The following is a 12,343-nucleotide window of genomic DNA, read 5'->3' on the forward strand; positions in this document are numbered from 1 at the left end:
CACTTACACGCTGCTGTCAGTCAGGGACATGGTGTCGGCGTCGCTGGACATGCTCTGCTGCTCGCTGTCGTTGGCACTGGTGGCTGGTGCCAAAGCATAGCCCGTGTTGACATAGTAGGGGTTAACAGGCTCTCTCCATGAGCCATGCCTGTGAGAGAAAAATGAGAGTCAGGTTAGAAGGACACAACCTTGACCATGCTCTGCATCACCAGGCAGAAGGACTCTGCCTGGAGCCCCAGCCTCAGTGATGGGCCACAGAATAAGCTGTGTTCACACAAAGTCACGCTGACAGAACCATGAACAATTTGACTCATAACTGGGAAAAAAGGGAATTCACGGAGTAATGAAGATGACACTGTTAGAGATAAGGGAGGGAATGAGACTGTATGCAAGAAGTCCTGTTTCAATCAGGGTTTAGGGAGTCCATGGGCTAGCTGCTTAGCATGTCACTCGATGAGAATCTAAAAGCAATCCTTAGACAGTAAAACAGCATTTTTCTTAGTCAAAATAGGATTCTGCTCTTCCAACAGGGAGGGATGTGTAGCAGAACTCACCCATTCTATGCTTACTTTAACATCCCTCCAACACGTTTGCAGAGGGAAGGAGGTGAAGCAAGAAACAGCTGATGCACAGTACCTAAAACTGACCTCCAGTGTTGCACTGAAGTACATTGCACACTTGCACATTCCACCAGGAAGGACCACCTAATCACACCAGCTGCTCCAGTGGACAGTCTGCTCGGGGATCTACGAAAGCTTGTCAACAACCCATGCCTTGTTATTCAAGTACTCATGCAGGCCAACCTCCTTCTCTTCAGCAAAGGTCAGGAAGGGAGGCTGCCTGCAGGAGCTAACCTGGGAAATGAGTTCTTGCTCAGGAAGATGATGGTGAAGCAGCCTGGGAACCAAGCAGGCACAAATTCCTTCATGCTCACTCTGCCACCATCACAGAAAAGCCAGTGCTGCAGTGCCTCCAGCTCTGCCACCCTGCAGGACACACAGGCCATGCAGGCATCTTGTTCTCCTGCAAGTTATTTTGTAATGTGCCAGAAGAAGGAACAAGCTGAAATGTTCACATCAACCAAAGAGCACTTAATCCCCTTGCTTTCCCTGCCTGCCCCTCTTCATGAAGAGCAGCATTTTTAAGATATCTTGAAGCTGATGAATTCCTGAGTTTTCCAAGCTCTGAAACTCAGAGTCCTGCTTTAGTTCAGATCACAAAATTTATCAGCATCATCCTTTATTTAGTAACTCAGTAATCAGCACCTGGTGGAGGTGATTTGCAATGGGCCCTGTGCAAACACCTCAGTGGAGGGCACACCATGCAATGTGTGCTTCCCTGTTCTGCCAAGAAAAGTGATTCTGGTTCTACTGTAGTGGTTAAAGTCCTACAGACAACAGAAGCAATGAGTTTACAGTTAGACAAGACAAGGAAACCCATGAGAAACACACAGATGGAGGGACCAGAGGTGAGGAAGACACCAGCAAAGGGTAAAGCTGGCAGTTTGTGTATATCTGTAAGGAGTGTAAATGCAGGACAGGCACTGCAGGAACTGAGACTGGCAGAGAGCTCATTTAAGGCAGAGGTTTGTGGATGCTGTTATGTAAAATATGGCACATAGTGTACCATTTTTTTTACATTACCAAAGTATTTTAAATCCTGAACTGGACAGGGTTACAGCCTTCAGCTAATGCATTGCTCAGCCAGCTCCTATTCACCTGCTCTTTGGGTCCAGCATACAACCTGTTTTCCTTGTAATCCAAGGGATCATGGATATTCACTGGTCACTAGGAAAAATCATATTGTTTCAGGTCCATTATGGGGTCAATCAGAAACAAATTACTCCCCTACTCTCAGAAAGAGAAAACTATTCTGTGTGCCACAAACCAACCAAAACTCCAAACTCTTTCTCCTTGGATGATGAAGCTTAGCATAGTTGCAGAACGGTACAAAGAGCATTCAAAACTGAGCCAGCTGAGGCTTTTCATGGCTGTTTGACAGAAGGGACCCTTGTGAGGTTTCTCCATGCTCAGGTACAATACAGAGTCAGTTGGGGATGAGCACAGGGATGCCTTGGGATGGTGAGACACCACAGACACCTTCTAGCATGCAAACTTTCTGTCAGTCACTGCAGATGTGCACTGGAGCAAACTCATTTCTATATTCCATCAGATTTCTGAACAGTTTTCTAGGGCAAGTACTGGAAATAATTGGAACAAGTTCACCCTAAAAAGCAAGGGATAATAAGCGAAAACCTTCCCAGCCCCCTTCAGCCGTTCTCCCTGTGCAGAACGGTCAGTTCTGAACATTAAAGGAGAGTTGTGCAGTGCAACCCTCCTGTCAAATCCAACATGACAGCAGTGTGATGGAGGCTGAGACAACCTCTTAAATTGAGGCAGGAATGATGGATAGCTCAGGCCTTCCCTGAGGGCAAAGACAAGGATGATTTTTGGACAATCCAATTAAAATATAGCACCAACTTCTACTGGACCTTTCGCCAGGACTCTCTGCAAGAGGCATGGATTATTCTAGCAGTATACTAAGAAAGCACTCAGGTACACAGAATAAAATGCAGAGCAATCAATTTCTCCTTTGTATCTGTTGATACAAAGACAGAGCAGCAGAGAGCACCTGAAGAGGTTGCTGGGTGTGCAATTGTGATGGCTGAAGGAACCAAGAGTGAGCAGATGGGCCCTGGGAGGTCCCTGACACCTCTGGGGGAGCTGGAATTGCTGGGCTCTCCCACAACACTCCCCAGCTGTGGGCTCCTCACTGAGGATGCAGGTTTGGTCACAACTGTTGTATTTAGCTAAAATTACACACTTAAGCATGTATACAACAGGGATTACTTCCATTTTAGCTCTGCCTCTAATACATCAATGCAAATGTAAACTTTTGGTAAGCGTAAGGAGATGGAAAGGGTATAAGATTTCAAAGCAATCATAACAGGTTACATTACTTTTGAGGAATCCATCTGTATTCAATCCTTCTCCTAATGTTCTCTCTCCCTGACAACTCTCTTCAGCTGGCTCGTATCACTATTTGAATGTTTTGTGCCGTGCCTCTGAAGAACGCTTTCAACATCTATTAGGAGGAAAACATTAAAGGAACATGGAGTCTAACAAAAAAAACTGGTCACTTCTGATCCGGGAGGGGAGGCTGCTTTAAAAGGGATTCAGGCACCCTCAGAGCGATTTGAAATGTCAGCTAAAAACCTCACATAGTGAGCTCTATGCACTGATAAGGGTGATAAAAGGAAAGGTGAGCATTTAAAGTTAGACTTCACAAAAATTCCTGCAGCCTTCCAGAATTTTATTTCATTTTTTAAGACAGAAAGAGCAATGAGCATTTTTGAAATGAACACAGAACATTTCATACATTACAGAAATAAAGCTGTATGTCTCTTCTGCAGCTCTCAGTTGCTCAACCCTCAAAATAATCACATAGGGAACAATTATAACAGAGATCACAGCGACCCGAGTAAGTCAGCCTGACCAGCTGCCTTTTCTTTGCATAAAGCCCTCTGCTGATCACTGCACATTCTGGTAATGCTGACAAGGGCCTAAACTGCTGTAGAAAACCAGCAGGAATTTCCTTAAGGCTTCCTTTTACCTGTTCTGGGTTTATTTTGCATATTGCCTTGGCTGCATGGCATGCATCCCCAGATTTCTCACTCCTGTGACCAAGCACCCAGCACTTGGGACCTCAGCACCACCAGATCTTGGAGTCTCAATGCAAGCAAGCAGACAGGTGAGGTCCTCTTCAGCACTCTTGCTCTATGTGGAGTTCCCAGTGCATCCTGAGTCCCCAAGGGCATCCTTTTCCTTCCAGCCTGGGAACCCCAGTCTCTCTCAAACAACTTCCCCCAATGGCTATTTCAATTTTAAATCAAAGATGCAAAGTCCCCAACCTTTGCCAAACATGCTACTCTGCTCCATGCAAAAACCCCAGGGTTGGTGTGCTCTGGGGAAGAATTGCATCACCTTCAGCACCCACAGTGGGAGGAAGAGCTCACTGATCCTGCCTCCAAAGCCAAATCTGAGTGGCACTCCCTCTGGTTCTCACCAGTTATGTATCTCCTTCACTGATGTTCTTCATCAAGCATGGGAAAAAAACCACTAAGGCAAGAAGAAAACTTCCTTGAAGATGAAAAGCCTCTAGGCAACTAATTTCTGTAGAATTTAAATTTCCACTGGAGGGAATAAGTTGCACAACACTCTACAGGCAGGTCTGAGAGCCATGGTCTTCCCAAGCCTGCTAGCAGCTCCAGCATGGCTGGAACAGCTCCCAGTTTAACAGGGAAGATGATCAATCCAAAGTTTTCATTGCTACCACCTTCTCCAGCTCCAGCACTAAATTCTTATGGCATTGACATTTTCTGGAAGACAATTTTTCCTCAAAAGCTGACCATAAAACTCCAATGCACTCTCCCTAAACAGCTCTTGCAGAAGTTTTCCTCTCATGCCATAGTCTGAAGCTTTGGTCTCCAGAGCTTTGGTGAGCAGCTCATTTTCAACATGGGAGAAATCCCATTTTCCAGATGCCATAACCACCCAAACTTCATGAGTCACTGTGGAAAGTTCTGAGCTGCAGGAGTTCTGGGGATGTTGGCAAGTCCCACAGAAGGACACCCCAAAATGGGCTCTGCAGAAACTCCAGATGTCTCACCACAGCTGATGGCAGGTGGAGGAGCTGAGATGCCTTCCCTCCTGCACTGTGGTGAGCAACCTCACAGCAGGAGACAATTCCTCCCTTCCTCTTCTGGTGGGTGGTGTTTGAGATAGTGCCCTGAGACCACAAATCAGGCTGCAACTCAATGGGACCCAACTACTCATTCTGGGCTCCCTCCTGCTTTTTCACATCAACTTCTGAAAAATTAGCTCAAGCTTTTGCAGTCCTGTGTTTCTGAAGATGACTATTTCTAGGAAACCAGCACTAAGCATTACTCTTATTTGGTATCCCTGGTCATTTTGCATTTGTGATTGGGAGGATGCAGTCTAATGCTGAGGCATCCTTCCAGCTCGTTATTTTGACATGTTCCACTTATTCAGTGTGGAAAAATAAAAATTAAAAGGTTACTTACTGCCATGCAAGAAACAAAAAGAAGCACAGGTTGCTGAGTCTCCAGCTAGACACTTCCAAAACTTACATCTACCAACAAGCAGGTAACTGTCATATCCTTCATGCAGTTCCACATTTCAATATCACAACCAATCAAATGAAAAGCTGCACATCTTGGTTTATGATGTACAAGCCAAAGCAAATCCCTTCAGCATGTCTAAACAGCACGTGCTGACAGGAGTGTCCCAGCAGCAGGGTCCCCTTTAAACAAGGGATTACAACAGCATCCACTATAGAGTCCAGTTTACAAGATTACATTAATCCACCACCTGAACAGAAAAGTCTGTTTCCAATCCATGGTACCAACAACTATCACAGAAGTTGCACCATACAGCTTCTCCCAAACCATTATCATGGGAATGTTTTGGAGCTAAGAACAAAAAGTCTATGAAGATGCAAAACTGAAAACCTTCACTCCTGACTGGATTTGATCTATGCTAAAGATGCAAAGCTGGCTCAAGAGGTTAAAACTGGGGATTTACCTGACAATCTGATTGCAGATTGTTGGGGTTGCTCCACTTAACACTCTTCCCAATTACTCTGGGTACTCAGACAGCCGCTGTGCATCTCAACTTTATCACTGCCAATGTCAGGCTAATCACATGTGTTCCAGGCAAGGGCAGCTTCTTCAAAGATCACATCAATTCTGGACAAGTTAATCTGTTCTTTGAGGTCTCCAGATGGCTCTTGCCAAGAAAGTTCACTTCCAGCTCTGCAGCCGGCGAGCGCAGCGGCCCCAGCGCTCTGCAGAGCATTACAAAGGAACCAGATCAAAGTTGTGTCTTACAAAAAAATGAAATCTGAAGTTTGAAAAGCAACAGCAGCCTGTCACTTGTAGGCTTAAAGACGACTTCTGCATGCTCCAGCTATCAGGGAATTTATGATTACAGTCTGGCTTTTAAAAGCTGATGAAAAAAACGACGCTCTTTAGCACTCCTTGCCTTTGCAAATCTGTATCTTCTTCCCTGCGTATTCATCCTCCCACACCAGAGGAAGAAGGGAAATAAATAAAAATGTAACTAAAAGTACAGATAAGGGCTCTTCTTTTTTTCTTCTAAGGCACTCAACTCCATTTTGGGACTACATGGAGATTATTTTATGGGGAGCTTCAGCAATTATTGTGAAGTATTAAAGCACAGTTACAAAAGCTAAATCCAAGATTTACCAGACTGAGTTTCCAGTTTCTAACTCCTTTGCATTTACCGAGGACATGCTACTTCTCAGGCAGGACTAATTTACAGAGGATGCATTAATTGCAACCAGTAATTAAGATCATAGGATACAGCAAGGTGGGGGAGAGGATCTAGGAAGGAAGTTGAAATACAGGAAATAAAATGTTTGCCTTAGGAGGCAAATAAGGACTAGATAGGCTAAATATTGTGGCTGTACTGCCCTATCGCCACCCCAACATTCTTAAGAAAGGCTTTCAGACAACAGGATGAAACCACTGTGTTCCAAGGAAACTGCAGAACGAGTCCCTCAAGATTTCATCTGACTGTGCATCTCCAAACCAGCCCTCCCAGCTCCTCCTTCCCAATGGAGGGTGAGGCTGTGCTCACTCATCACCCTAATGTAATAAAGGATTTTGTCCTCTAGTTACAGATTTAAAATCAAAACTGCAAAAATCTGAGTCTGACAAACAATAAAAGCAAGTCCTTCCTGAAAACAATGCATGTCTTCCCTAGAGTAAGACCACAAACCTCATTTATTTAATAGCTCAAAGCACAAGATATTCATTAAAATGAAAAAGAAAAAAAATGGGCAACACAATGTCTGCACAACAATTAACAGGACAATTGGATCATCTTCCTGAAATAAAGCAAATGTTGCAGAACATTCTGTTCCATATCTACCAATAACAGGTATCTGCCTAGATTAATTTCAATATATTAGCCTGAGCTTATACCATAACATAGTAGTTTTGTTTGGTTTTTAAAATGATGACATGATTCATATGAAACCTTATCCATCATGAAATGCTGACAATATTAGGGAAATTTTCTATAAAATATACAGAATATTTGGCTGCATTAATTGCAACTGAACAAGAGCCTCACTGCTTCAGAGCAGCCAGGCTGCATCAGCCATCCAAAAGCTGCTGTAGTGACTTCAGAAGCTACAAAAGAAGGGCAAACCCAGCAGTGTGTGTGCATTTTGGATATCCAGGGTACACAGCTGTCACCCATGAGCCACACTCACCTCCATGTCCTGCCTCTGCCAGACCACACATCACAGGAGAACTGGTTTTAATATTTTATTGGAAGGGACAGAATCAAGCTTGTGCAGGGATGTGCTGAACATCCAAACATGTTAACCCCTGAAACGAGTGGGACCTGAGTCCTCATCCCTGATTTGGTGACTCTCCAAACGTGCTGTCCCTGGGGCACCAGGATCACTAGCATGGACACAGGTAGAGAGGGCTGATAATGCAGACTCCTTTCCCCTGCTCAAACTGAGAGCTGGGGAAAATTCAGCAAGAGGCTGATTGGCAAGAGCTCTCCACTCCGCTAATTGGCTTCTCAGACTGAAATGACATCTATGTTTAATACAAGTGATTTCATATATATACATATATATGTGTGGTTAAGTGGATGAACACTCAGAGCAGGCATTTCAGACAGCATTTCAGTGCCAGCTCCCTGCTCTCTGCTTTCCTTGGTGACTGTCCCAGGTAAATTGGGGCTGGTGGAGAGGGGAAACACTTTGCAAAGTGCTGTGAGGGTCTCAGCTTTTAGCCCCATGGTTTCCATTCCCTGGGACACAAAGGAGCTCCAGAGGAAACAATCCTTCCCAGAAGGGGCCACCATGTCACAGACGGAGTAACAGCAGTGACCCTCCTGAGGTTCAGAGCCCTCCATGCCATGCCAAGGCAGCTCTGTCCCTGCCTGCAGCCCGGGCTGTGCTCCCTGAGAGGATGGAATGGGCAGCCCGAAGCTCTCCCGCATTCCAGCCCGGCTGTGCTGACACCCACGCAGGCACAGCACTCCCGGAGCCCCCAGCCTGCACCGACAGGGCCTTCGTGGAACAAATTACTTCCAAATGCCTGGCTCTGAGGCACAGGGAAAGAGGGAAGCCCAGGTTTGTACCTGGGTCTGCTCACAACACAAAGAAGGCAGCAGCTCCACTTAAAAACACAACTGCCTGCAAACTATCAAATTAATCCCAGGATTTCAACAGCTTTTCTTCATTATTTTTTGTCTCAACCAAACCACAAATTTACTTAATGACTAAACCAGGCGAGCGAGTACTTTGTTTTCCAGACAGCAGGAACGTTTCTAACGGGATCCAGGTTTTCAGAACACACGCTTGCCCGACGTCAGGCAAGGAGGGAGAGGTTCCATTGCTCAGATGTGTTTGATGCTTTTTTTAACTCCCCCAAACCTGCCAGCACTGGGGCTGGGGCATCTCCGAGCCCTGAGCCCGAGGAGAGGCACTGAGCGGGGTGAGGAGGAATACAATAAGAACACTGTGTTCCAGGAATGACTGAATAAAGGCAAGAGCATGCTTTTGGCCAGCAGGATTCGGCACTGTAACTCCGTCTGCCACTTTTCTTCTCTGTCTGAAGCAATGTTGTTTGTCCACGCTTCTCTGAAATGGAAAGTATTTCCTCTTGCCTGCTTGTTCCAAGGAAAGATCTGAGGAGGCCTGGTATAACCAGGCAGAACTGGGGATTCTCCAGTGACTTGATTCTTCTTTGCCAAAATTTCTGCTCAACAAGAAAAGGCTTACAAGAAAGAAATTACAAGCAGATTTCTCTGCAAGTTCAGTAACTTAAGACCAAGGTCTGTAGAATGAGTAAGTTTTTGGATGGAAACAAAGCATCCAGCTTTGGCCAATGACTCCAGATCATTCCCTGCCTTCCTACATAGCTACAGAGCTTCTGAAGTGTTCAAAAAGGTACAACAGGGCAGGGACATCCACAGGTACATGGAGCACACTGGGGAATGGGAGCCACTGGAATCCAAGGGCTAAAAATTACCATGGGTGCTCAATCCTTCCTTGGACCACCAAAGCTTTTCAGGAGGGCATCAATCCCAGCACTGCAATTGTTGTATTGATTTCAGGGATAAATTTCCCAATACTTCAATCACAACAGTGGTATTTCAGATGGCTGAAATGAAAGGGGAAGATATGCAGCTCAGAGGGGCTCTGTTTTACAAGGACTACTCACAGCTTTGACATTAAACTGCCTGCCTGTACCACTGGGCCGTGTAACATAAGCCGAGCTGCACAACCACAGACTTGCTAGCCTCACTTGAATTCCCCTCAAAACAATGGCATGAAACTCAATACTCGTTACCAATTCATTGCCAACAAACTTGGAATTTTAACGAAATTACAAATTTGGATGGCAGGGGAAACCAGCTGAGGTAGTATTTTGAACGCCTATGAGGCACCTAACTCAGCACCTCAAAACCACTCAGCTTTGCTCGTGAAGACCTTTGACAAAGCCCTGCTAATGATGAGGTGGGCAGAATTAGCAGTAATCCTGCACTAAATAAAAGACTTTATTTCACTGATTAAGGTCTGGCTCACAAGGCACATGAAGAGAAGGGGTCTGTCTCCAAGCAGAGCTGCTCACTGGTGTCTTAACTCCTACAGAAATGATCCAAGAAACTTCCCCCATTGAACAAGAACCTTTGAGGTGAGTGAACTCTGACCTCAGCTGTTAACAAAACCAAAACCATGGAGGGCTGGCAAGACCTGGCAGAGATAAAGCTGAGAGTCAAGATTTAATAGTGCTCCCAGAGGGGAGATTCAGCTGATTAGAAGCATCCTAATCTTCTCTCTCAGTGTATATTAAAGGTCAAGAAGTGGGATCAGATATTGGCAGCACATGAAAAAACAACTCAGTGGAGCAAAAGACCTTCACAAAGACGTTTCATACCTTCACATTAAAAATTCCTGCAAAGTCTTATTTAACTTTACTTCCCTCTAGGGAACACATTCAAGTTTAAAGTCAAGAGACCATTAGATTGGGACAGAAAAGAAGTACCCCTGCAGAAGACTTCTGCCTCCAATCAGTACTTTATAATGAGCAAGAGTTCATAAGCATCAGCTGATTGCAACCATGACAGATAAGTAGGTCTCAGAAGCACAACACCACAAAACAGAGCTTCTCTAGCAGTGCTCTGGAGCCTCACAGGCTCCCCAAATGGGGTCATTAAAGGATACTTGTTAGATGTTAACAAACGGCAGGCTGTATCAACAACAACATACTGGCAAGCTGCAAAAAGCTTTTAAACTTGCTCTATTATTTATTGCTCAGCTCCAAAGAGATGTCAGCATCACAACAAAAGTATAAATCCTAACCCAGTCTCCTGGTCACTACTGGGAGCTCGTAATCTGACTTTCCCTTCACAGCTCAAGCCGACCTGGCCAATATAATGCAGGGGCTGGGGCCAGAGGAGGGTGGGCTAAGTCATGGTGTCCTTCTGACAAGGTCTATTAGAGGCTGACAGCAATGACAAATCCTCAGAAGAACTGTAATAATAACCACCAGAAGGAATGTAAAACACAGAAACTGTGTTTAAGGGAGACAGATGCTGTTAAAAAGGGTATTTCCTTTTCTAGAGATACTTATTTTATTTCTTTTTTAAGAGTTTAGCAGACTAGCAGGAAACAACTTGCTGTTGTCTCTGGAAAATAGGCATATAGAGGGAAGACAGTCTTGTGAAGCTGCAACAAACAGCACTCCTTTTAAACAAAGATTAAAGTAACTTTTCCTTAGATGGTGAGCATGAAGTATTTCACAGTCCTAGTTTTGGGACAGTCACCAAACCTTGCATCTCCAGCCAGACCTGGAAGCCAAACCATCAATCGCTGCACCGAGGTCACACAAAGTCATATTTAAAAAGGAAGAATGAAGTCAGTGGACTCAGTTTCCCATTTCTCATGGCTGTTCTTTTACAAATGGATCTAAATTTGTTGTCTGACTGGCAATCCAAGAGCAAAGAATTTCAGAGCAGTGAGAAAGATGGAGGAGATCAGCATCCAAAGGGAGCCAGGGCAGATGGCTCAGTGATCCCTTGACTGTAACTCCAAGGTTGTGTGCTGGACATGCTCTGCTGCTGAGGGTGACACATCTCCAGAGACATTCTAAATATTCTAAAGTGCAAGAACCAGTTAACCTCATTGAAACATGTACTAAAATGCTGATAAAATCAGCTGAACGATGAAGAGAGGATAAAATAATTAAAAATAAAAGAGCTGCTCATAGGCAAATTGCACAGGAGCTCACGGGGCATTCCTGGGACACAGCAATACCAAAGGGTCCAGGTAAGCCCCAAACCTGGGGGGAGGTGAAACACCTGTAACTGTTTGGGAGGTTGATACTTGTGGTCCATCCCCTTATGAGGTTTGGCCACTGCTGGTGCAGATCCTGTGCTTGTTTTTCCTGGGGGCACTTCACAGCAAGTGAAATTTGACTTCAAGAACTGTGCTGGGGTTTGTTGTTATTTTTGCCTTCAAGATTTTTTCTGTTTTGGTTCTCATCCATTGGAACAGGCAGATATATGGGCTTTTACCTTTATTGCACAAATTCCACAGTATCTTTTCATCTGGTGTGCATTATTGTGGTATATAGATGAAGTACCACGTCCACTCCAAGTGCTATAAAAGAACTTTTGAAGCCTTGTTCCATTCCTGTTTATACAATTAAAACAAGTTGACAGCTCCACATAGGAAGAATAAGTGACAATGCAAGCAATGTGCTTTTTGTTCTAAACAAATTAACCACTGTTCAGATAAAATATGACTATATTTGGTTTTTACCTCAGCTTTTTAAAGACACAAGGCTAGATGAGCAAACTCTGTGTGTTTCATTGATGCCTTTTTAATCCCTCCAGAAATTCTGAGTACAAGGTGCTTGCTGACACCCAACCAAATTCAATATGGGAGGGAGGCCCCAGAGACACTGTGATAATTAGTGAAAATGGGGAAGTGTGGAGAGACTCTTAAGTGCTCTGAATAACTGATCTCAGCAGAAAACCTGCATGGAAAGAATACCTTACAATCACTTCAAATGCTCCAGCTCCAGCTGACAACTCTCCAGACACTGAATACAGCACAGGACCATTGCAAAAGCCATTTCTGTAGCCCCAGAGGTGAGACCTGGTTTAGTTCTGCATTTTGGATGGCAGTGTGTGGGCCTACAATCACTCTCAGTTGACATGATGTGCTGCTGACACCATTTTCTTCTACAGCAGGAGCAGAGCTTGTC

At 44.7% G+C, this 12,343-nt stretch overlaps 1 protein-coding gene across 3 annotated transcripts in view; it reads right to left on the minus strand.

The window, feature by feature from the left end:
* Window positions 1-12,343, minus strand: part of AXIN1 (axin 1) — an 84,656-nt gene that overhangs the window by 32,190 nt on the left and 40,123 nt on the right. For all 3 annotated transcript variants that reach the window (XM_064725814.1, XM_064725812.1, XM_064725813.1), the window contains one exon: window positions 8-148. In XM_064725814.1, the coding sequence (XP_064581884.1) occupies window positions 8-148 (141 nt within the window). The remainder of the gene's footprint in view (window positions 1-7; window positions 149-12,343) is intronic.

The sequence above is a fragment of the Zonotrichia leucophrys genome, chromosome 14 (genome assembly GCF_028769735.1).
Source record: "Zonotrichia leucophrys gambelii isolate GWCS_2022_RI chromosome 14, RI_Zleu_2.0, whole genome shotgun sequence".
Lineage (NCBI taxonomy): Eukaryota > Metazoa > Chordata > Aves > Passeriformes > Passerellidae > Zonotrichia > Zonotrichia leucophrys.